Genomic DNA, 25,943 nt, shown 5'->3' on the forward strand with positions numbered 1-25,943 from the left:
CACTTTTTATATGGAAAAAAAAAATTGTTCGTGATGTGATCACAGGAGATAAATCTGCTATTTCTTGTTTCAAAAAGTAATCAAAATGCTTCCTACTAGAGCAGGTACTCATTACAATTTCTGACGAGGGCTGAAAACTGCTTTTATCATCTTCTTTCATCTGCCCAGAATTATTGTTTCTGTTTAGGACAGGAAAGCCTATAGGGGTGGAGGGTGGACGTGCTCTTCGGCATGATGTTTATGCTTCATGTTGTGTTTCTTTCACATATCACAATACCTTGGGTCAACCAGATAGCTCATTTGTATGACTTCCTTCCTTTCATAGTTCAGTTCAGTTCAGTCGCTCAGTCGTGTCCGACTCTTTGCGACCCCATGAATCGCAACTCGCCAGGCCTCCCTGTCCATCACCAACTTCCGGAGTTCACTCAAACTCACGTCCCTAGAGTCGGTGATGCCATCCAGCCATCTCATCCTCTGTCGTCCCCTTCTCCTCCTGCCCCCAATCCCTCCCAGCATCACAGTCTTTTCCAATGAGTCAACTCTTCATATGATGTGGCCAAAGTACTGGAGTTTCAGCTTCAGCATCATTCCTTCCAAAGAACACCCAGGACTGATCTCCTTTAGAATGGACTGGTTGGATCTCCTTGCAGTCCAAGGGACTCTCAAGAGTCTTCTCCAACACCACAGTTCAAAAGCATCAATTCTTTGGCACTCAGCTTTCTTCACAGTCCAACTCGCACATCCATACATGACCACTGGAAAAACCATAGCCTTGACTAGACGGACCTTTGTTGGCAAAGTAATGTCTCTGCTTTTGAATATGCTATCTAGGTTGGTCACAACTTTCCTTCCAAGGAGTAAGCGTCTTTTAATTTCATGGCTGCAATCACCTCATTCAACTAGGAATCCAAAAAAAAAAAAAAAAAAAAATAGAGGGAGGGATAAGAGAGAACTTGGGAAATGGACCTATTTTACTCACTAAGGCCTGAGGCCTACAAGCTTTTTAAGAGACCATGAAAATGTCTGGGAGCTAAAAACAATATATTGGCTCCAAAATAATAAAACTTCACAAGCAAAATTAATAAAGGCTCAACTTAAATGGCTCCATAACATACCATTATGTCAGCCTTAGTATTTTTGAAATTTAGTGTTCATAAAGTTTTATTATATTTGAAAAGAGCTGATGGGTTAAAGTCTCATTTCACAAGGATTCTGAGTTATGCTTGATGATTTTTTCAAGAAATTACAGATAAACGTAAATTGAGAGAGTTACTGTGGTAACAAAATAATTCCAAAAGCATAACTTTAATATTTCCTGTAAAATGTTACAATAAAAATGTATTTAATTTCTATGATACAATGTGAGTTTGGGGTGCCAAAGGAAGAATGTTTAGGGCAAATCAAGGTCCTAAAATGGCCTCACATAGGATGTGCTGATGAACAGGTTGATAGATGAACAGAGGAATGGATGGACAGATGGATGCTTGGGTGGAGAGAGAGATGAGTGGATGGATTCATCAACAGGTGAATGGATGAAAAGATGGTTGGATGGATCAACATATGTATTTAAGGGCATCACTCCAGCCCCAGTGACTGGTCCAAAGACGAAGACATAAATCAAGTCTGACTCTATAGTACATATATTAGCCTACTTAATCCTTCTTACCACCTTCTGAAAATAGATCCGCTGCTGCTGCTGCTGCTGCTAAGTCGATTCAGTCGTATCTGACTCTGTGCGACCCCATAGACGGCAGCCCACTAGGCTCCTCTGTCCCTGGGATTCTCCAGGCAAGAACACTGGAGTGGGTTGCCATTTCCTTCTCCAATGCATGCAAGTGAAAAGTGAAAGTGAAGTCGTTCAGTCGCACCTGACTCTTAGCGACCCCGTGGACTGCAGCCTACCAGGCTCCTCCGTCCATGGGATTTTCCAGGCAAGAGTACTGGAGTGGGTTGCCATTGCCTTCTCCGAGGTCCACTAATAAATCTCTTTTAAAGATGAGGAAACTGAGGCATAGAGATGATCAATAACTTGCCTGAGATTGTAGAGCTGATAAATGATAGAGATGCAACTTGAACCCAGGGGCCTAATTTTAAGCTAGCATGCCTAATCGTACAATATCTGGCCTTTTAGTATTTGGTACATAATATGTCCTCCAGAAATAACCAATTGATGGGTTTTATCATAGATGCTGAAAAATATATGTTTCCTCGCATTAAGTGCTTAGTTTACAATTTTAAAGTGACTGAACCCCTAGGCGAATTTGACTGAATGACCTCATGTATTTTTCTACATACGACATTTTCATTTTTCTGGAACTTGACTTCTTGGTAGCCTTCAGTAAGTGGAAACTGCTAAGAACTAAGAATGAGTGAAAAATGAAAGCTTGCAGTAAAAAAATGCTGCAAAGGGTGGGCTCTAAGGCTAGCAGATACTTTCGTTGGAAGAATCCCTCACTCTGATTCTGCACACTACTTTCACATGAATGTTACCTGTCTTCATAGCTCAAGGTAATTTGGCCATCTGGGAAGAAATCAGTGTAACACTGTGGAAGGAGTCGTTGACTCGTGAATCAGACTGATTAAAGGGTTGGTATCAAGTGTCCAGCACATAGTAGGTCCTTGATAAATCATACCCATTATGATTGACCAGTGATAAGGTTTTCATCCCTTCTCTAAGTTTCCTCACTTATAAACTATGGATTATAAGAAAAGTCCTCCTGGGGTATTTCCCAAGTTTGTTGGATAGAGTAGTAAGATAACAGAAATAAAAATGACTTTTAAGTGGCCAAATGCTGCTTAAGTGTAAGGCAGTATTACAGTTATTACTTCTAGAGCAGTAGGAATTATACTATTGTTAATACTTTCTACAGTGAATCATTATGACTACCACTATCCTTATTACTGCTGCTACTACAGAAGAATGTGATATTAGTCCTTAGGTTCCTGTAATATTTCATGATAATCTTCTGGGTTAAGAGTCGCCACCCTCGGAATGAACACCCAGAGTTACGGGCTCTCTACTGAACCTGAACCAATAGCCCCTCCTTGGTACCTGAGATGAATTTAACAAGGGTCCCTGGGCACAAGGAGATATAGACATAAACTAAGTATAGTGAGGTGAGAGGACCTATCATAGCAGCTTCCAAGCACACGGTAATTGCACAATAGATTCTCTATCATGAATAAGTATGAGAGGTAGCTTAAAGATGGCTGCCAAGACTGCCATCGAGAGTCTAATTCCTCTCCTCTTGAATCTGAGCTGGCTGTGTGACTTGTTTTGACCAACAGAGAGCAATGTCCAACTTCTAAAGCTGGCCCCTGTGAGATCCTAAGCTTTTGCCTCTGTTCCTGCAACACTCCCTCTTAGAACCTAGCTGTCATGCTGGGAGAAGCCCAAGTCACATGAAGAAGCCACGTGAGGGAAAGACAGATGCTCTGGTGATAAGAAGCTCAAGGTGTCCAACATGTGGCTGAGCCCCTTAGATCTTCCAGACCATGTCAAGCTGCCTGATGTCCGTGGCTCCATCCAACACTATACGGACCAGAAGAATCTCCAAGCTGAGTCCTGTCAAACCACTGAATCCCTGGAGATAATAGATGGTCGCTATTTTAAGCCACTAAGGTTTAAGGGCGGTTCGTTATGCAGCAATAGCTAACTGAAACAAAGTGGGTGTTGGTGTTCCAGTGAGATGTTCCTAACCCAGTTTCAAGAGGCTCGGATGGCTCCCCGAAAGAGATAGCATGTGGAAGGCATATGGGGTTTGTGGATGATGCAGGCATGAAAGGGTTCCAGCGTTCACACATGAGTCAACCCTCTTCTTTAAATGATGCTTTTGAGTCCAAGGCAGATAAGTGACAAGAACCAGAATTTTAAAATCTTTTCTCACCCGAATAATTGTTTCTCCTCTTCAGGGATCAGCCCCACTCCCCTGGCTCTAAATCAAAATGACAGAGTCTCCAAATTGGTTCAGGTGCTCATGCATTTATAAAAATGTCTTTTGCTGGAAAAGTCTTGGTATGTCTAATTTCTGCCCCAAGCACATTTTTATAGTTAAGCTATATTATAAATGTCGTTTAATTTACCCTGCAATGTCAGGCCGCCATTAAACCAAGAGCCAGTGATAATATGTATAAGCTCTTTTTTGGACAGTCTGATCAGGGCTTGGGAGGAGGTGATGGGGGGCATTTAATCATCATTTGTCCAAATTTGTATTCTTCTCCTCACCTCTCTGCTGCCTTTTCTGTATTCTATCTGCTGCAGGAAGGACAAAGAAAGCCTTTCAAAGCACCCGGCCAGGTTTGAGGGGGCAAGTCTGTGCATTGGTTGGAGGTTTGAAACACAGCTGAAGGGTCAAGGGCTGAGAATCCTGTGGACTTCTGAGCAGGCTCAGAGCATCGGTCTCCCTTCCATGGCGCTTGGAGAGACTGTGCTGGGAGGGGTGGGTTGCGCTGGATGGAACTCAAATGGTTCCAGACCTTACAAAGGAGGCAGGAAACAGGTGAGCCTGTCTCATGGTGGGGAGAGAGGAGTGGGATGAATCGCCCCCACTCCAGCCCTGTCTATAAGGGCTTCCTAAAGAATCCTTCACTTTGTTAACAGCTTTGGAAACCAGATCAGGCCACCCCCAGCTCACAGTAGCTTCCAAGCATGGCAGAATAAATCTCCAACACCTCTTGGCCGCCCTCCCTGCCATGTGGGTTCCGACCCCACCACCTCCTAACGCCCTGTGCCCACTTTCTTCTCTTGTTCTCAATACTCTGGCCACTAAGGCTTTTGCTTGCTCTCTGAATGCCTCCAAACTCTGGCAACTTACCCTGGCCAAGCTCAGAGCTGGATCCTAACATATCACTGGATCAGCCTGGGCTCCGCAAGAGCACAAGTGGGCGAGAGGGCTGACGGCAGAGATAATTCATGCCAGGGAGGTCGGCCTGGTGCACGGCAAACCTGTCTGGCGCACAGGAAGCTGGGTGTGATTGATCCCCTGCTCCACAGGGCACATTTATTTGGCTCATTAAAGGAGTTAACTAGATTTCCAGGAAGAGAGGAGCTGGGAGACCAGGACTGCCCCTGGGGAGGGAACACAGAGTAGGTTCCCACCTCTACTCGTGCATCAGAGAGACGCAGTGGATTCATTTAAAAGTCCTTCAGACACAAATAGAAATCCCAGCTCGGGGTCTTTGTAGAGCTGTATGACCTTGAGCAAGTCCCTGACCCCCTCCAAGCCTCACTGGCAACTGCTGTAAAGTGGGCATAATAGTCTATAACATACACGGGTCTACGATGGGGCTTTAAATGAGATAAGGCGAGTAGAGCTCATAGCGTGTGCATGGCAGGTAAGTGGTCAGCATAATTATCATGAACAAAGGCATCATTAAAGGTCATGGTTTGGGGTCAAATAACCTGAGCACACTTTACTGGTGCATCAGAAATCTGTAGATATAGTGGGATAGCGCTTCCAAGGGACTAAGCAGCAGTGTAGGCCAAGTATTTGTCTTTAAAAGCTCCCCATGGGATTTTAACTCCCGTTTAAGTCCATTTTGGAAACTACTGATTGAGTCCACTAGATTTAGAGATGCAGAAACTGAGGTCCAGAGAGGGAGAGCGATGAGCCCGAGGTCACACAGCACATCTCCACACACACACGCTCAGCTCCAGAGTGCAGCTCTCCGACTCCTGGCTGGCTGGGCTTTCTGCTAGTCCATGCCAAGAAGTTATTTAGGGTTAGGGTACCTGGTTGTGTGTAAGCCCCCAAGGGCAGTGTGAGGGATCCGCTCTTGGCTTATACTCTTTAGAGGCTAGACATGCTTTCAGAGTCCTCAGCTCCTATTTTAAGTATACAGGGCCCGGGAGAACATCTAAAGTTCTTTGGAAACTCTTTATCTTGTTTATCATCACACACTGACAAGGTGAATCTTTTCTCCCCCATGGCTGGGCCGGGCCATCCCTCTCACCCCCTTGTGCAAATAATGAGTGATGGCTGCAGAGGAGGCAGCCCACCCAGCCCACGGGCCGTTCACGGATGCTTGATGGAGCAATGAATGAATGAATGAATGTGCCGAATCAGGGAATAAATGCATGATCACCGAGAGTAAGTTCCTTGAGGGCTGGTACTGTTGGTTTTTGTTCCAGGGCCTGGAGCGGAGCCTGCCCAGTAGACACTCATTAAATATTTGCTGTCGTGGTTGAATCAAGTGAATTTCCAGCACCTCAGTGGGAAAGACAGATGCCTAAACAAAAACCAAGAATAGTACAGGCTTATTCCTTCAGCAGGGGTGCCAGCCTGAGGCCTTGGCACTGGCAGAGAGAGAGGCAGCAGAGAGGAAGCATCAGAGAAAGGACCCCAGAAGTGGGTACAGGGTATCGAGAGTGGGGAGGGAGCCAGCGAAAGACAGTCTATCTCGGATTAATTCTGGGCTTTGTTCCAATTACAGCAAAGGGACCCAAGAAGTAGAAAAGCAAGTCGCACACCAATATGGGAAGCATGGTGCCCTGCTGTAAGAATTTAAATCGTATACGCTGGGACTTCCCTGGTGGTCCAGGGGTTAGATTCTGTGCTTCCACTGCAGGCGGTGGGGGTTTGATCCCTGGTTGGGGAACTAAGATCCTGCATGGTACACAGCGTAGCAAAAATAAAAACAAAAACAGTGGATATGCTTAAATTGAAACCAATGGGCCAGTTGTCTACCAAAATGTCAGTGTCAGGAAAAACCAAGGCCAAGGAACCATTTCTTACATGAAAAATAGGGCTCATTTTCAATATCACTAGCTTCTTGAAGTTGTTTGTGGCTATCTAATACGATAATGGGTACTCTCTGCCACATGTGCACAAGTAAATGACTATGTTTATTACTACTTAAAATAAAACTAGTCCAGGACCTGAAAGGGGTAATTTGTTTGCAGCCAAACCTCATTAGCTGATTGTCCAAGTTTATGTTTTATGGAAATAGTGGGTATCCAATTTACGTGTATACACACTGTCAGGTACGTCTATGTGATTCTCTGCAATTCAGGATGTATTTTTCCACATGCAAAAGAGAATGTGGTGCCCACAGAGTTGCTGTAAGTGAAATCAGTGATGTTGCTCTCAGTACATCCTGATGGAGGTCTCTCGTCTGTATCTATGAAGTCCGGGATGGTTCCTGAAAGTTCTCTTCGAGTGGCACACTTTTGTGTTTCATGAAAGAGCACCCACTAATTTTTGTGTTTTGTTTTGTTTTTTTTTCTAGAAATAAGGGTAGGTGATAACAGGGCATTTTGCTTTGTGCAGATACTAGCCAGGAATGACAGGCAGCGGCCCTGGGAATTCACGACTCCCAGGCCTGGTTCCTTGGGGAGAACCTCCGGCTCGCCTGGAAATCATCAGGTCAGCACAAGAGAGGATGGAGGAGAGAAGAAAAAACTTGTATTTTTCTGAGTTACACCTGAGTTTGAAGAATGGTCAGCTGTTAAACTCTTTGAAGGCAAGATTATGTTTTATTCATCTACCTCTAGTCTGTGCCAAGTACCTGGTACAGAGCAGGAGGTCTTGCAGGATGAGAAAGTAGGTCTTGAATGAATGAATGAATCCTAATCCACCACTGTTTAGCCAACTGAGCCTGACAGCTTCCTTATCTATAATCTAATGGCTGCAATATGAAGTTCTGCTAATAATTAAGCAAAATCATACAAACGAAGCCACAGCAGGGATTCCCTGTTGGGGCATTAGAGGAGCTTGTTTCCTTCTCAGCCTTTCCAGAGATCTACTTTAGAAATAGGGAAGGGGCATAGTGGAGAGACAGACAGAAAAGACCCAGATTGTGCCCTCTGTAAGCCCCTGATGGCAAGAGGGTCCATGCAGGACCAGGCCATGCCCACCTGGTTCCTCATCTGGGGTTCTGTGGCTGATCTCAAGTGAACCTTGCTCATAAAACACTAGCCAGGGAATGATGCTTCACCCACCTGGATCCCTGCATTCTTCATAGAACCTCAATTTTATGAAATAAGATGATAAAATATCTTACATCGGGGAGTAGCATTTAGATTCGGCTATTGTAAAGTCAATATACCTCTGTGAATGAATTCCCTTAAAACGTTCTATCTGTGGGGTTCAGGCAATTGTGAATTCTGTTCCTGCTGGTAGTTATATACAAGTCCCTCTTCCTCTGTTGAGACTCTTGGGAAAGGTCATTCATTCATTTATTCATAGCCATATCTAAATCAAGTGCATAATTTGCATCAGGCACCATGCTACATCTTGAGGGACAATTCTTTATTTCAAGTAGATGAAAAGCTTTTTCCCACAAAGCACAAACAACCTCCCGTGGTTTATGCACCCAGAAGTGATGAAACTGGGTTTCAGACTCTAGTCTCTCTGACCCTAAACTCTGAGCTCTTGGCCACTGCCCTACACCCACAAGCACCAGCTGATGGCCCGATGCGCCATGCTCAGATGTCGTTGACACAGACTTGAGGAGTTCTTAGTCTGGGAGGCAGACAACCATGCCTTAGCAGGCATGCTGATACTAAGCATTTCCTGCACACTAATTAAGAAGAATTCCACTTCAGCAGTCATTCAACCAACAACTTTGCGTTTATTGAACTTCTGTTTACTGGAGATGGACTGTTGAGCGGTGGGGATTGAGAAAGAAATATGATCTATTCCCTGCCTTGGAGGACCTCATTGTCCAGGAGAGGAGAAAGGCTTCCCAATGTTTGCATCTGTGGGGAAGCGACTGATGATGGCCCATCTATGTATCCCACAACCAGACACCTGCTGTGTCCTGACACAAGTCTAGGTCCTGAGCTCGGAATCACTCCCTGTGGGTACACACTATAGTGCATCCTTTTGATTTTTCTGTGATATCAACTGTAGGTCTAATGCAGGAGATGTAAGCGATGCTGGTTTGATCCCTGAATCAGGAAGATCCCCCGGAGGAGGGCATGGCAACCCACTCCAGTATTCTTGCCTGGAGAATCCCATGGACAGAGGAGCCTGGTGGGCTAGAGTCCATGGGGTCACAAAGAGTGAGACACGGCTGAAGCCACTCAGCACACCTGCAATGTAGGTCTAGACACATGTTTAATTAATAAGGATGATATATGTTACATATATTATACATGTTCCTACATTACTGAGCTCCTACCATGGGAGCCAACCATTATTCTACAAGTTTTTCAGAATTAACTCTTGGCTCCTCACTACAATCCTATGATATGGGTCCTCCCGCCATGCTCACTTCACAGTTGAGGAAACTGAGACCTAGAGAAGTTAAATTACTTTCCTGAACTTACAAAACTGGCTGAACGGGAGAGGCCTGAGGCTTTTTTGAAAAAACAACCACAACAAAAAGTTATTTCTAACTCCAACGCAAGTGAAAGTATGCAAATTAGCTCCAGCACATCATCTTTTATTTATGCCATAAATTAGGCAAATTTCCCTTCCAAAGCCCTGGAAAATGAGGCCTGATTCCACATATTTTGCATTCATTTCCAAGGTGGCTGGCCCCCAATTAGCTTTACAACTTGGTAAACCTGCTTTAAAGTGGGGCACGGAGGTGCAGGCCTGATCAGCGGTCCAGGGAATGAGGAGTAGGAGGCGCACTGGTCCTCTCCCTGGGTAAATCGCTTTATCGTTTGGGGGTGCACGTCCACGTCCAGGGCTGCCACGTACAGTTGCATAGGTCGTGCACCACTCAACTTCAGGGGAGGTTTCACATACACTGCAGTGTGAATAGCTCCTCCTGCAGTTGTGCAGGTAAGTGGTCCTCTGCATCGCCTTCTCACAATCCACCCTGTGGAGGAGGCAGAGGAAGCACCATGTTCGCGTTTGGCAGATGGAAATCGAAGCTTAAGTTGATGAGAGCACTTCCTCCAGCATCCCATAATGACACAAAAATGGCAGAGCTGGGGTCCACATCCAGGCCTAACACAGGGCTGAGCTCACCAGCCTCAGAAAGTTCACCCTGAAAAGAGTTCTTTTAGACTCTTCCTCCCCATTTCCGTAATGTTAAAGCTTTGGAGAGAACCAACCTTCTACAACAGCTGTGTTACTGAAACCACGCTTAGAACCACATGTGCACAAAAGCACATCCTGTTTCCCCACTGGCCTCCGACACTGCTGTGCTTCTGAAGGCCCGGTTGTCCTTCCGGAGATGGCCTTTCACGGGAACGGGCAGGGCTCCTGGGACCCGATCTTGAAGCTTCTCTTCACTTGCTACCTTAGTCTGATTTCCAAAGAGAATGAGGGTCATGTTAAATACCTGAAAGTGAAAGTGTTGGTCACTCAGTCGTGAGCACTCCTTGCGACCCCGTGGTCTGTAGCCCACCAGGCTCCTCTGCCCATGGGGTGCTCCAGGCGAGAATACTAGAGTGGGTTGCCATTTCCCTCTCCAGGGGATCTTCCTGATCCAGGGATCAAACCCGAGTCTCCTGCATTGCAGGTGGATTCTTTACCCTCTGAGCTACCGATATACCCGTTTATGAGAATCCACCTCATTGACTTCTTCCTTAGATCATTCTTTCCTAAGTTTACCCAACTGTGAAGATTGTGCATTTCCTACAAATGCTCTTCCTTGAGCCCCCTAAATCTGAGCCATTCATGGCCAAAGAATGCCTTTCTTTCTCTCTTTCTTCGTTTTTCCTTCCTTCCTCCCCTCCTATCTTCCTCTCACTCCTCTGCTCACCAGAACATCTGAGAATAGAGAGAGAACCCCTGGCCCCCAGGGCCTCACTGTCCAGTGAGGGGGCGCAGACAAACCACAGACGCTCAGGACACACGGATTCTCTCGAGCTCTCTGGAATGTGTTTGTCACTGAGGCCTCCGCTTGATGAATATGGATGTGCGGCAAACGAGTTCCAGAGCCACATCTTCGCAATTAGAAGGGCTGAAGAAGCAGCACTCAAGGCCAGCGGAGCACGTGTGTGAAATGTCATTAGCAGCGATTACTCAACCCCAAGTGAAGACCTGAATGGCTCAGGGTTATGCCTCATGCAAGCTTATCACCCCAGCACGCACGACTGGATCAAACACAAACAGCCAAACCTACTGCCTGAGCAGGACAAGCCACGTTCCTCTTAAGAACCTGAACCGGGAAACACGAAGAAGCTGGGGGCTAGCGGTATGTCTACACTGCCAGGACCCAGTATTGTCCACCAGAGCTTTCAGTCAAGATGGAAACATTCTCTCTCCGTGCCATCCAATAAGGGCAGCTGCTGGCCACACATGGCTACTGAGTGCCTGAGATATGGCTACCAGGACTGAGACAGTCACATTCTAATTTGATTTATTTTAATGAATTCAAATCTAAAATTAGATAGCCACACATGACTAATGGCCTCCACAGGAGGCAATGCATCTGTAGCGTTTGAGCTGGAAGAAAGGTGGGCGTGAGCTGCTGTATCCGCCCACCACAATCTCACCTGCAGCCCCAGGGATGATCCCTGGGGTCCTACTCACCCAAAGCCGGCCCTGACCACATCGGCTATGCCTCCTGTGACCCTTCCCTGGCTCTCTCCACCCCAGGCCTCACCCCTGCTGGGTTGCTCCATCAGCCAGCCTCTACAACCCGTGGTGAGAGACAGAAAGCTCAGAGTTGCAGCTGGCCTGGGACCTGCATCTCTGAGCCTCCGTGGCTAGCTCTTGCTTGCCTGACTCCAGCAGTCTGCTTGGATGGGTCCACTGTGAAGCCACGATGGTCTGCGTGTCAGTGGAGGTGATGAGGGAACTGGACAGCGTGTGAGCAGAAGGGGACACAGGCAGTGGAGGGGCAATAGATGTACAGAGAGTGGCAGATGCCGTGAAAGAGAAACGGACAGAGGAGCCAGGCCCTGGAGCATCCCTGGTCCATTATCTGAAGTGTCTTTTGAGTAAGTCTTCTTGTTCTTAAGCTATCCTGAACAAGTCTTTGATCTTTACAGCCCAAAGAAATTGTGGTTCCTCTCCTGGAAGCCAGCCTGGATCTGGGAATTTGAGAATCAGCTCAGAGCAACAACGGCAACAAAGCATCACCGTCATTTCAGAGCGATGCGGTTTGTCTGAGACCACGCAGGTGGGAAGGGATACCTGACTCCAGAGCCTGTGCTCTCTATTTCACTTCACTGCCTTGCCCAGTGGGGCTCTTGATCTTTGGCCAGTGCCTCGTTTCAGCTGAACTCACCGATTTATGAGCTAAGCTTTGGCACGTGCCTACCCCCAAGCTAGGAATGGGTGAGACCAGACAAGGAAACGGTCACCCAAGAGCTCAAACCCGCTCTTCTTGCCACTACAACTTGTCACAAGCTCCAGCTCCCGTGTATTGGACTGCATCCACCCACCTAGCTCTCATCTCCAGCCCCTGGATCATCTCTGGGATCCCAGTTGCCCAAGGCTGGCCCTGACCACATCAGTTCTGCCTCCTGTGGCTCCTCCCTGGCTCTCTCCACCCCACACCCCTGCTGGGTTCCTCAACCAGCCAGTCTCTACAACCCGTGGTGAGAGCAAGGAAGCCCAGGAGGGGCACCTGGCCTGGGACCTGCGTTTCTGAGCTGCCCTGGCTTGCTCTTGTTTGCTTGACTTGAGCCATCTGCTTGGATGGCACCCTTCCCAGGTGCAAGCTGGTCCACCGGTGCCTCAAGATTTAGGTGCCAAGTCAGCAGAGGAGGAGGAAGCTACAGTTTGATTTCAGCTTCTACTGCAGCTCCTTTCATGCAGTCGTTCTGCCATGGCCACATAAGATAAATATCCAACGTGGGTAACGGAGGCTATTGTTTTAACAGACACATGCTTTCATTGCCTCATCTCTCTGGGTCTCAGAACATACACTTGAGAAGAGCTGGGATTCTGTGGTTCTTAAAAGAGGGAGAGAGTCACTTTAGAATGGGAGTAAGGGGCTTCCCTGATGACTCAGTGGTAAAGAATCTGCCCGCCAATGCAGGAGACATGGGTTCAGTCCCTGGTCTGAGAAGATCCTACATGCTGCAAAGCAACTAAACCCGTGATGTGCAAGTTGTTCAGTCATATTTGACTCTTTGTGACCCCATGAACTGTATAGTCCATGGAATTCTCCAGGCCAGAATACTGGAGTGGGTAGCCTTTCCCTTCTCCAGGGGATCTTCCCAACCCAGGGATCGAACTCAGGTCTCCCACATTGCAGGCGGATTCTTTACCAGCTGAGCCACAAGGGAAGCCCAACTAAACCTGTGTGCTACAGCTATTGAGCCTGTCCTCAGAGCCTGGGAGCTGCAACTACTGAAGCCTGGCGTGCTCTAGAGCCTGTGTCCACAAGAGAAGTCACCACAACGAGAAGCCCACACGCTGCAACTAGAGAGCAGCCCCCGCTCGCCGCAACCAGAGGAAATCTGCACAGCAGCGAAGACCCAGCACAGCCAAACACAAATAATTAAAAAAAAAAAGAATGGGAGTGAGAAGAAAGGAGTCAGAGGTTCCAGCTCCAGCCCCGCCACTCACTTGCAGTGGGACCTTGCGTAAGTCAGTCCCTTTTTGTCTTTGAGTCTCTTTCCTCAGTAAAATGAAAACATCAGGAAGAGGATTAAGGCAGGTGGGGGCGCTTGAAGAACTGCTTCGATCTGAAGAATATCACAGACCCCAGGAAGCGTAGCTTATTAACTTTTTTTGCAGAGCATCTCTGTACCAAGCCCCACTCCACCCCCCCCCCACCCCCCGATCCTCGAGAAGCAGGCAGAGAATAGACCGTCACCCCCAGTAAGGGCCCGGTGCTGGCTCAGAGTGACAAAGCATTTGTTCAAGGTCACACATCTAATGGAAAGCAATAGAGTCAAACCCAGGTTGTTCTGACTCTGGAGTCGGGGTTTTCACTCACTTTGCTACTTTTTCTGTTTTCAGCCGGGCATTTGCTGCTTTCACAGCTGCCAGGGATCCGAGAGAAGGCAGATTCTACAACAGCCCTTGTGGTGTCCAGGAAGTTCCTAACATGAGATGAGCTAAGGCAAGGGGTTAATCATTGCATCCAATATTCCCTTTGGAAAGAAAGGCGCCCTCAGCAAGCGTTCAATGAGTGGCCCGTCTCGTGGCCCTGTGTCTGTGCAAAGGTTATTTTCTCCTCTTTACACAATTTCTCTCCCTCCTCATCTTCTAATTTTTCTCCCCCCCCTTTTCCTCTTTGTAGAATCCTTCAGTGAGTTCACATCTATTATCTCATTGATTTTCCTCATGGCAATCCTATAAGGTAGACACTATTACCAGCCTCATTTTTCAGGGGAGGAACCAAGTCTTTGCTGCCAAAGACCACACAGATATAGGAGAACAAGTCGGGAGTTAAATTCAGATCTCAAGGTTCTACCACCTCATCACTAAGATTAAGACGAAAGGTAATTTAACAGAGTAAATGTGTTTGCACTTACACTGGGTTAGATGCAGACTATGAGAGATACGGATGAGTACCATTCAGCTGAGGTTTTTGAAAAGTGGCTCAGACAGTAAAGAATCTGCCTGCAATGCAGGAGACCCAGGTTCGATCCTTGGTCAGGAAGATCCTCTGTAGAAGGCGATGGCCACCCAACTCCAGTATTCTTGCTTGAAGAATTCCATGGAGAGAGGAGCCTGGTGGGCCACAGTACATGGGGTTGCAGAGAATTGGGCATGATTGAGTGACATACTTTCACTTCAAAAGAGATATGGATGAGTATGATTCAGCTGAGGTGTTTGAAAAGGCTATTGTCTAGTGGGAAGGAGGTGTGTAAATTGGTGATTCATTGGAGCATGAGTTACCAGGAATAGGGGAACAGAATATGTTGATGGGGGAGACAGAAGATCATTCATAACTGGTGTAAAGAGGAGAGCGACGAGGGATGGTCTTATAGAAAAAGATAAGTAGGGACTGGGTTTTGAAGGATGAATAGAAGTTCACCAAGTGAATAATACTAGCAGTAATGGCAACTTTTTATCGAGTGCTTGCTCAATACACATATCTACATATGTGTATTCTTAACCATCTTGCAAGGGAGACATGATCCTCCCATTCTATGAATCAGGCCAGAGTAGTTTCAGAACACTAAAGCAAATAGCTTAGATCATGCCACTAAATCAGCCAGCTGGGGATTTAATATGGTCCTCTCTGAACTCCTTCAAACTCCTAGGATGACAGCACAGGCTGAGGAAAAGCATGAGGGAAAAATGAAGGGTGGCTTTACCTAGAAGCCATCAGAGTGGGCAGAGAAGGTTAGGATGAAGTCTCTCCTCTCTGTGATCTGCTGTGAGATACCTGGCACCCGCCCCTGGGTTAGAAAACATCTCTCCTCCTGGAGGCCAAGCTGCCTTGATTTCTGGGTTTGCATCAGCTCTTAAAGTAGCCGTTGCCATGGGATACCTATATGCTAGCATCCTAGTATTTAGACCAAACTTGTGCTTTGGAATCAACCAGTCTTGGGTTTGAATCCTGACTGTATCATTCATTTGCATGACACCTTGAGAAGCTCCCTCATTGTTGCCATGACACCTGTACCTTTCTAAGAATCAGTTTCCTCATCGGTAACATCTAGTTAGCAATATCATCTGATAAGGTTGGGAGAGGATCAACTGAGTGAATAAAGAGTAAGGACACGGATGATCCTCTGGCACAGAGTAGCCCACACTCAGTGGCAAACAAAAATGTTGTAGCTAGTAATTCTCTTATAAAAAGCCCAGGAAGAAACACACGGGGGTGTTTGGAGTCTTTCGTGCCAGCACCCACCTCCCTGAAGCTTTGCTTTTCTGGCATGCATGAAGCGTCTTGCTTCCCGTGTCTCATCCAGCCCCTTGAGGACAGCATTGTATATGGGGTAGTGATCCATTTTACAGATGGGAAAATTGAGGCTCACAGCCAGGAGATGCCTGAGCCCAGGTCCTGAGCTCAGGGGCTTACAGAAACCAGTCTTCTATACTGTGAGTTGTCCATGACTGATTGAGTGGCCTGTGAACACGAGAAAATACAAACAGCCAAAATTTCAAAAGCAACCGATGAACCAGCTGTATCACTCACCTTTCATGAAGTCTCCTTCCCCTTCCTGGGAAGGAATAACCCTTATGCTTTTTTTTTTTTTTTAAGAACTGTTAAGTGCTCAAGAAAGCTCTAGTTGATTTTGGCTTCTGTCAGGTCAGTCTTTGAAGTTGGGTGAGGTGGGGGTTGGGTCCGTGCAGCCTGCACACCGATGGTGAAGGAATCTGCACACACTTCACTTGGAAACATAGCAGGACCTAGCTTGGAAGGTGCTATGCCCTGCAGTCAAGCCCACAAACTCAGCAGTTGGGTACCTCTAGGACTTCCTTCATGGTCCAGTGTTCAAGACTCCATGCTTCCACCTCAGGGGGCATGGGTTCGATCCCTGGTCAGGGAACTAAGATCCCACATGCTTCATGGCACAGCCAGAAAAAAAGAAAGGAACTCTACACCACAACAAATCCTATGTCTGCGCCTTCTAGCTGACAACCGTGAGCTTCCAGAACGGATCGCAGCTTCTCTAAGCTTTGGTTTCCTCATGCACACAGTGCAGAGAAACGGTGATGATTAAATAAAATAATCCATGTAAGGGCCGAACATATGTTAAGTACTCATTAGATATAAAGGCAGTGAATTAATTGCCTACACATTCATTGCAGCCTCCTTCACTTTACCACTCACTTCAATTTGACCAGTTTTACTCGTGTGCTTACAACATGCCAGAAATTGTGTAGCCAGAGGACAGACACCCCCCCACACACACCTGACAAGTACGTATCAGCCTCTCCCAGGAGTCCGCAGAACCGGCACGTTAGCTGGGGGAACAGCAGCAAGTAAGAGGCAGTCGTGGGGGATGGGGTTCTAAAGGCGTCTGGCTCAGGCCTGGGTCTGACGCCAGATTACAACCGCTTCGTGGCTTTGTGACTTTTGACGCATTGCTTAACCTCTCTGTGCCTCTCTCTCCTTGGTCAGGAAGTAAGGATAATGACGGCATCTATCTCTTGGGGCTGTTGTGAGTATGCTCGGAACAACCTCCATAAACCAGTTATCCCCAGGCTCAGAAAGAAATCAACACTCCGTAAATGCTGTGTTCATCACACAGACCCAGTAAATTACGTCACTCGGGTCCATTGACCTCACCCCGACAAGTCGTCAGCCTTTGAGCCTCTCCTAAACGCAGCCAGTCCTCTCCCAACCCCCACCGTCACCACCAAAGGGCTTCCGAGGAAGGACAGTAACCAGAGGATTATGTGAATATGCAAGGCCCCCCCGGAAGCAGTGTTCACCCAGGGCTCTGTGCTGTTGCCTGTACTCAGCGTCTGGGCCTGGCTGTCTTCGGAGAGGAGTCCGTTGGTCATCACAGCCTCTAGTGGACAACAGCGGACACTGTGGCTCATGGCCTCTTGTTCCAGCTCTCAGCCCCTCGGCAGTGGAGTCTAAGGGAGTGCAAGGAGGGCGGGCAGGTCCCAGGATCTTTCTGGGCTTCTCACATGTGAGCGTGCGTGCGTGTCTGCCTCCCTACCCCACCCGCTCACTCCTGTTTTCCCTGATTCCACAGGTGTGTGATGTGTTCCAAAAGCGAAGCCTTCCTCAGGATCGTCACTGCCCCATCGTAGAAATCTCCCATGCAGCTGCTGATACTTGGACCAGCTCAGATCCTGCCAGCTCAGGGAAGACCTCACCAGCTGCCTCTGGCCAGAAAGAAACATGCCCACCTGTGATATCTCTGCTCTCAGATTTACCCCCCACCCTTGACTCCCAAGCTCACATCACGTGGCTAGGACGCTGGTGATTTACCTGCAGGTCTATCTTGCTAGGCTACCATTACCGGGATAGGGGCCTCATCCCATCATTCCATGTCTCCAGCACCCCACGCAGGGCCTGCTATATGCCGAGAGTTCTCGTGTGTCTGTGGCTCAGTCGCTCAGTCATGCCTGACTGTGACCACATAGGCGGTAGCCCACTAGGCTCCTCTGTCCATGGAATTTTTCAGGCAAGGATACTGGTGTGGGTTGCCATTTCCTTCTCCAGGGGATCTTCCTGACCCAAGGATCCAACCTGTGTCTCCTGCATTGGCAGGTGGCTTCTTTACCACTGAGCCACCTGGGAAGCCCATGTAGAAAGTGCTTAGTAGATGTTGAATGAACGGACAGATAACTGGATTTTCCAGAAGACTCTCTCCTTAGGTCTTCTTTCCAACCACTCTTCTGCCATCCTATATCTTTGGTATAATGAACTCTGCTTCCTGGTGGTAATAATGAGGTTCAGAGAGTTATAGGAAGAGAGTTTGAAAAGTCTGCACCAGGTGACGAAAATTTCTCACCTGGGGCTACTCCTTACCCTACCTCCAACCGTCTGCTTGGGACTAAATTATGCGGGTGTTTATGTCAACGTTTCCTTCACACCAGCCTCAAGGATCTGCTTTGGAGTGGCAGTATGGTCTTTGGAAAGGAGGGAAGAAAAGTGAGTAAGCATTACTTGAGTACCTACTGTGTGCCAGGAGCTTTACAGGCATACATGTTATGGACGTATATGGTCACAGCAACCGTCCTTCTAGTCTGGGAACATTAATCCCCACGCCACCCCCATCCCACAGGTGGTGGAGTGGGGGCACCCTTCACCTGTTGAAGACAGCACATGAGCAATGAAGCTGGACCTGACCCAGGCCACTCCGACCGCAAAGCCATGTATTTCTTTTCCAGAACTCTTTAAATCTAATTGCAGGGTCCAATCCAGTCAAACTCCTCAGAGGTGCCATGCTGTGGCTCTTCGATGTTTTTGCAACTTAGCTCCATGAAGGAAACCACAAACTCGTATAAAAAAGGCAATTGGACTCTGTATTCTAATGATGCCTTCCTTGGAGCATTCTCCCTCCATATTTTCACCTTTCTTTCCTCTTTATTCACTGCATATGTCAAGTGCCATCAAATAATTTCTCTCATGGAAACAGGCGAGCTCCATTCTACTGACCTTTGGCACTGCACACGCTCCTTGGTTCCAAAGGTCAGAATTCGCCTTGTCTGCCCTCAATCACCAACTGTAGCTTTGAGCGCCCCTAGTGGAAGTCTGTGCCAATAGCATGTCGCAGAAATTGTGGACCAAACATGTGGACCAATAAATTGAGCCCTTTGGAATCACTTTTTGAGTAACAGGAATGAACTTGTGAGCAAAACTAGAAAACAAGCCATTCTGATCAGGAAAAATCCCTTTGCTCTGGAGGAGGAAAGAGAGGAATGTAACATTATTTTCCTAACATCCAGCTGAGCCATACGAACACAAGAATCGTCAGGCTTTGAGGAGGTGGCCCCAGGAAGGAGCCGTTCACACTCCACAGGCCAAAATAAGAGAAAAGCCATTCCATCATGAAAATAGTCTTTAAGTGAATCTAACAACGGTGTACATTAGAGACTGGAGGAAGCAGCAATTTTGAGTCTTACTAAGCAATACAGGATTTACATTATTAATTCAAGGAAAATGAAAAGAAATTACACTCAGCTCTGCAGTCTTAGCACGTCGTTACAATTATTCCCCATGTGCATATCTTAGACAATAAGAAGCCTCTTCAAAAACAAGTTACACTTTATACTTATTCATGCCTCACAGCAAAATGGCCCAGAGAATCACGTGACCCGCATAAGAATTTAGCAACAAGTTTCTTTCAAGTACTGTATTTACAAATCTCCTCACTGCACCAAAAACAGAAGGACTGGCTTGCAACACCGAGTTAGATGAATGGTTCTCCAGCTGACATTAGTGGAAGTTGGGCTCCACGTTAAAAACAGAATGTATTGGGGGAGGTCAGTTGTTTCCAAATTCTAATTGGCTACCCTCCCTCCCTTCTTATGACTCAAAGTCTTAGAGTCAGAACCACACTGTTATTAATGAGCCTTCTGAAGTAGTACACCGGTTGACTTTAATTTGGCAATGACCTGAAGTTAATGAAAAATATATGCTGGCTAGCTATAGAGTGAAGCAGTTGGAAAATTATTATAAAATGTCTTAAAAATTAAAACACACACACACATTTTGTGAGTGAAGCCAGGGGAGGAGGCAGGATATAAAATCCTTGCCTTGGATGACAATTCAATATGTACCATTAAGACATTTTTTTTTTCCTGGAGGGGGATATGTTTTAGAGTGCCGTCCTCAGAGGTAGAATGACTTTAGAAAAGCCAGCCAGCAAGCTTCCCATTCTTTTTTTGTGTGTGTGTTAGTCACAACACAGATTCAAAAAGGGGGATGAGGGAGAGAGATCTGGACTCCGTTCAAGGCCACCAAGCCATTGTTGGAAAAGACAGCTAATTAAGGAAGGGCATGCGGTGGTGGAAACGATTTATTTAAGCCAGTTCTCTTCCCCCCATCCTTCCAAAGAAACTGTCCAGAACTGGTGTAAATTGTGAATATTACTGCCTCATAAAAGGGGGGTTCTTTAATGATATGCTTTGTTAAACAAAAGGTGATGAAGTATTTCCTTCGCTCTGTGCTCTGGGCTCCACGTTTACAGAGGAGGGGGTGGGGGTAAAATGCCTGATTTATGCTGAGGAGGGCACTCCAGGCTGTGGGGAAGAGTTAAAGAGGAGAAGACCCAGAAACAGTGCCCAGGAGCGCAGAGCTGTCCACGGCCTTTGGTGCTGAAAGCAGGTGTGTGCGCCCGGGGTGTTCAGAACGCCCCAGGGAGAAAGGGCAGCGTCTGCCCCCTGGTTCAGGTTCTAGACGGCCCAAACCAGACAAGGGGATCGAGATGGACAGAGTGTGCGCCCTCCGGCTTGTCTTCAGCCTGGGCAGACCCTGCAGACTGCCTGCTCTTTCCCGCCTGAGTTACTGGGAACGGGGGAGTTGGACCTTTCAAGAGGGGAGTTCTATCAAGGCTCCCCTCCCCTCTGGGGTCACCGAGTGGCCTGATCAAACCCGCGAACGCTCCTGGGGTTAGCTTTGAATGAGTTAGGCGCTGTACTCGCCTCTATCTCAGCTCCCCCTCCCCAACCATCCGCTACAACTTTCCCAGTGGGCGCTCAGCCGGGTGGAGGAGAGGCTGCGGCTCCAGGTCTGGGAAGGAGGAGCGACCATCCTCCCCTTTCCAACCTGCAAGCACGTGCTGGGTGAAACTAGCAAGCCCTCCCCCCTCCCCCAACCCCCAATTGAAAATAGTGTTCAGAGACGCTGGGCTGTTAAAGGGAGAAAAGGACGGGGGTGGGGGAGTCGCTCAGGTTCCCGCCTGTTATCTAAGATCTCCTCTCCCTCCCTCGCTAAGTTCGGAGAGCCCGGAGCCCCCCTCCACCGGCCTCCAGGCGAAGGCCACACCCAAGTTCTGCTTCCAGACACTTGGTTGGGATCGGTCCAGGGACCCAGGCCCCCGGGGGCAGCCTAAACCGAAAGGAAGCACGGAGTCCCACAGTGGGAGGGCGCGGCCCGGGGACGACCCCCAGGCGCACTGTTTAAATCCATCCCTCAGTTGCACGGCGGGTCAGCTACCCCCTTCTCGTCCTCTCCCCGAAAGGGTGAGAATTATCTGGCACCCGGCCCCGGGGGTGCGGTTTGCAGAGAGCTCCGGGAATGTGGGGGATTGGAGGCGACCCCACTCCAAGGAGACTCTCTGGACTGCAAAGGGGAGTGAGCCCCGGAGTCAGGGAGGCAGGCAGGGAGCCCGCGGCCGAGGCAAGAGAGAGCCCGAGTCCTTCAGACACATCCCCGCCTCCACACTCCCAGCAACACGGCCCAAGGGGACGCGGTGCCCAGCCCCGAATGTAGGCAGCCGCCCCCTGCTCCGCAGCCCAGCCGATGAGGGGCGAGTCCTCCGCATCAGCCAGGACGAGCCCCTCCACCCCGCAGCCGCCCAGTACTCGCGGCAAGTTTGCCCCCTCCCCCGCCCCGCCCCTCCGGGCGCTTACCTCCCGCCGGAGCTGCCGCGGGGCTGCCCAGGAGCAGGGCGAGGAGCAGCGCGATCCCGCTGGGTCCCGCGGCTGCCGGCCGGGCCGCGGGCATCGTGGCTGCGGGGCGCTCGGAGCCGCGGGCTGAGGGGCGGGCGGACGGCGCGGGAGCCGGGGAAGGAGGGAGGCGGCGAGCGAGGAAGGGAAGGAGGCGGCAGCCGCGGAGAGGGGGCCGCGGGCCGGGTCAGCCGCCGGAGCCCCCCGGAGCGGACGCGCGCTCACTCCCGCGATCGCTCTGGCCGAGCTGCGCCGGGCGCGGGCGGGCGAGTGAGGAGGAGCCGGCGAGCGAGCGAGCGAACGAGCGAGGAGCGGGCGGGAGGAGGGAGGGGGCTGGGGCCGACTCGGTGCCGAGCGAGCGCGGGCAGGAAGGGAGGGGGCGGGCGGGCACTGGGTGCCAGCCTCCTCCCCTGGCCGCCGGCCCGTCGGCCCTGCAAAGTTTGACGCCGGTTCCCCTGGCGTCCTGGGGGCCGAGCGTTTCCTCTCGTTGGATGCTCCGGCAGCCCTGCGCGGGCGCGGCCAAGCTGAAGAGCGTCCGGACCATTTCCCAGACGGTGAGATGGAGGCCTCCGAGCTGAGCGCAGCCCTCAGACTGCGCTGCAGCCTAGAGTCTTTACCATGGCTCACTCTTTCGTACAGATCCCAGTTTCAGCTCTCTCGGCCCCAGCCAGCTCTGTTCCCTGACCGCCCTGCGTGTTTCCAAAGTGAAGTCCCCCTAACCTAGAAAGTCTCCGACTCTGGGGACCTGACGAGAGCTGTCAATCTCCCGGCACGGTGCAAAGGACCGCAAAACCGTGCATCCCCGACCCGAGGGCTTCCCACACCTCGGAAGCCCAAGCTGGGACTGCAAGTTACAATGTATGCAGGCTCTCATCGGGGCACCTCGCTCAGGTTCCTCTCGCTAAGGGGGCTCCGAAGCCGCCGAGGCTTCCTCAGCTCAGTCCCTTCCCCGCGGAGCTGGCGTCCAAGGCCTTCCCTCATCCCTGTGCTCCTGACCAGCCCTGATTCTCACAACTTGTCTTTTCTCCCCAAATTGAGGTGACGAAGGCAAACGGGCAGAGGCTTGGCTGCACCCAGGCGGGGCACAGGCGTGCACCCACTCCTGGAAACTGTGCAGACCACCTTTGCAGACCCCCAGTCAGCTCCCAGGGCCTTGAACCCAGTTTAGAGGAGCTCCCTTTCCCTCCCCCCATCCACCTTGCCACACTGTGGCCGCTGTTGCAGCCTGAGCAGGCAGAGGGAGACAGATGGAGAGAAGGTTGCAGGCAGCCGTGGGGAGGGATGTGTCTTCAGCAGAGTGGAGGAGCCGGGAGTCCCTGTAAGGAAAGAGTGGGGGAGGACGGCAGGGGAGAGGGGAGCACTCTGGTCCAGGTTTCCCAAATACCCTCCCCACATGCATGCCTTTGGTCCTCTTGTACAGGGTCCTCACTAGTGGTCCAGGTCTCCATCAGGTTCTGGGGGTGTGTGTGTAGAGAACCCCCCAATAAAACCCAGTCCTTGGCTGCAAGAAGTTTCCGTTCCTGGCAGTAAAGCCAAGTGGTTTTGATAAAAGAGGGAGGCTGAAGCACACGGTGCCCAGGAGCTGATTTCTCCCCTGGGGAGGATGCAGCAGCCCCTTGCTTTGCTGGGTTAGGCTGGGGGCTCTGGGAGGGGTGACCTTGCCTGTCCTGCTCATCACCATCCACTCAGCGCCCACACGGCGCTAGCACACAGCAGGCGCACAACAAGGCTTGTCGAGCGGAAACGTAAGTAAGGACAGAAGATGGACGAAAAGGGAGAAAGCAAGGGAGGGGAAACAAAGAGACAGACCAGCTCTACACCTGGAAGCAAGGAAACTGCTGTTTATAAGTAGCTCCTGTTTGCCAGGTGTTACAATGATATAATTTCATAATGATCCTGATGGTGAGGTGTGACTGTATCAATCCGACAGGTACGTTCCTGAGCCCTGGAGAGCATCACAATCTATGCTGAAGTCACTTGGCCAGGATTCAATGCCAAGTCTGAGTCCAGAGATCAGAACCCAGTGCATCTCAACAGGATGTTTCCCAGGTATTTGATGGCTGCCTCTATGCTGTGAGTCCATGGATGTTACACTGGGCTTACCACCCCCTCCCCGAGCCATGCTGCATGTGGGATCTTAGTTCCCCGACCAGGGATTGAACCTGTGGCCCCTGCCGTGGAAGCGCAGAATCCTAACCTCTAGACTACCAGGGAATTCCCTTCAACACTTCCTTGTTACCAGGAGACCATAGTGAATAAAAGTCCACCATCAGAGACACTCCTTTTGGTAAAGTCACGGGTCCTCTAGAAGATTAATTGCTTGCATGCAGGTGTTTTATGTGGTGGGAGTGACATTGTAAACTCTGAACTCATTAAACACATGGGCGGGGATTTACAAAGTCCTGAGAGAAGGAGACAAAGACCCAGTAATCTGAAATTGTGATGGTGGGAATATAAGGGGATTTTCTAACAGCAATATCAACCTCCCCCCCACCTCCCCAAGAAGTAATACCATGATAGGAAAAGAATTCTGCAAGGAACCAGAGCAACTTGCAGAAGAAAAACTTCCATAGCACAATTTCAATACCCGTTTCACAGATGAGGAAACTGAGGTTCAGGAAGGCGAAATGACTTCCTCAATATCATGTACTTGGTCTACCTTTGTCCAGGCTTCTGCTCTGTTGCCCTAGGGCACTTCTGGACTGGATTCTGTTGTCAGGGTGGACTTCCCCACTCTCCACTGCTGCTGAGGGAGAGAATCCCAGATTTTCTGTAGACCAGATGATATGTGCTTACAACGCTGGCTACTTTATATGTTGCCACTTGATAAATCAGCTCTTAGGCAGCTAAAATTGGTCCAGTGGAAACAAAGTGTTAGATTCTAGCCTCATCTCTTCCTGCTGGGTAAGAAGGGCAAGTTATTTAACCTCTCTGAGCCTTACTTTCTTCTTCTGAAGAGTGGGGATAAAAATGACACTTAGCCATAAGTTATTTAACCTCTGTGAGCCTTGAGTGGGGATAAAAATGACACTTAGCCATCTGGGGTAATTGACACAAATGGATAATAACATCACTGTGACACGAGGGGACACAAGAGCATGTATCTTAATAGGGCTCCAGGGAGCATCCCTTGAACCGTAAACTGGCACAAACCATAAGGGAAACCCTAAAGGTCATTCTCAAATGTTTGGTGTTGTGAGCCAGAGAGTCCTGGGCTAGGAGTCTTCAGCTCTGGTTTCTTTTCTGCTGACACGCTGTGTGATCTTAGGTGAGTCACCAGCCTCTCTGGGACTCTATTTCCTTATCCACACACCCACCTATCTGTTCATCTATCCATCCATCTATTCATCCACTCACTTACCTGCTGGCCCATCCATCTATCTATCCCATCTATCTGCAATATTTCTTGAGCGTCTACCATCTATTGAGTGGTTGTGCTAAGTCACTTCAGTCCTGTCCGACTGTTTGCAACCCCATGGACTGCAGCCCATAGACAGGCTCCTCTGTCCATGGGATTCTCCAGGCAAGAACACTGGAGTGGGTCGCCGTGCCCTCCTCCAGGGGATCTTCTCGACTCAGGGATTGAACCCATGTCTCTTACATCTCCTGCATTGGCAGGCAGGTTCTTTACCACTAGCGCCACCTGGGAAGCCCATCAGTTCAGTAGCTGCCAAACGCTATGCAAGGTGCTGCGTCTACAGCAGACTCTATCTCTTGCTCTCTAGGGCTGATGGTTGTGACGTCAGGCAACCTGAGTGCCCCGGTTCTTTCCAAGGTTAACGTTCTATACCAGGGGAGGCAGAGTGGTTAAAAATGGGCTTTGAAACCTGACAGACCTGAGCTTGAATTTGAATTATTTCTCAGCTCCTAACAGCCGTGTGCCCTTGAACAACTGTCTTAACTTCTCTGAAACTGTTTCAACAAAAGGTTGCCATTTAAGATGAAATGAAATAATCATTATCAAGCCCTTAGGATAATGCACATAGTATGTAGTCAGCTCTTCATCCATCTGTCCTTCTATCCATCCATCTAGCCAGCATTTCAACAAATATTTTTTGAGCACCTCCTATGTGCCAGATACTCCTTTAGACCCTGGGGATGCACAGA

The 25,943-nt window shown here is 49.1% G+C and overlaps 1 protein-coding gene across 3 annotated transcripts in view; it reads right to left on the reverse strand.

The window, feature by feature from the left end:
• SEZ6L (seizure related 6 homolog like) overlaps positions 1 to 22,088 on the reverse strand; it is a 203,645-nt gene extending 181,557 nt beyond the window's left edge. For all 3 annotated transcript variants that reach the window (XM_044930009.2, XM_006055589.4, XM_044930008.2), the window contains exon 1: positions 21,801 to 22,088. In XM_044930009.2, the coding sequence (XP_044785944.1) occupies positions 21,801 to 21,894 (94 nt within the window). In that variant the 5' untranslated portion in view covers positions 21,895 to 22,088. The remainder of the gene's footprint in view (positions 1 to 21,800) is intronic.
• Between the last annotated feature and the right edge of the window lie 3,855 nt (positions 22,089 to 25,943).

The sequence above is a fragment of the Bubalus bubalis genome, chromosome 17, assembly GCF_019923935.1.
Source record: "Bubalus bubalis isolate 160015118507 breed Murrah chromosome 17, NDDB_SH_1, whole genome shotgun sequence".
Taxonomy (NCBI): domain Eukaryota; kingdom Metazoa; phylum Chordata; class Mammalia; order Artiodactyla; family Bovidae; genus Bubalus; species Bubalus bubalis.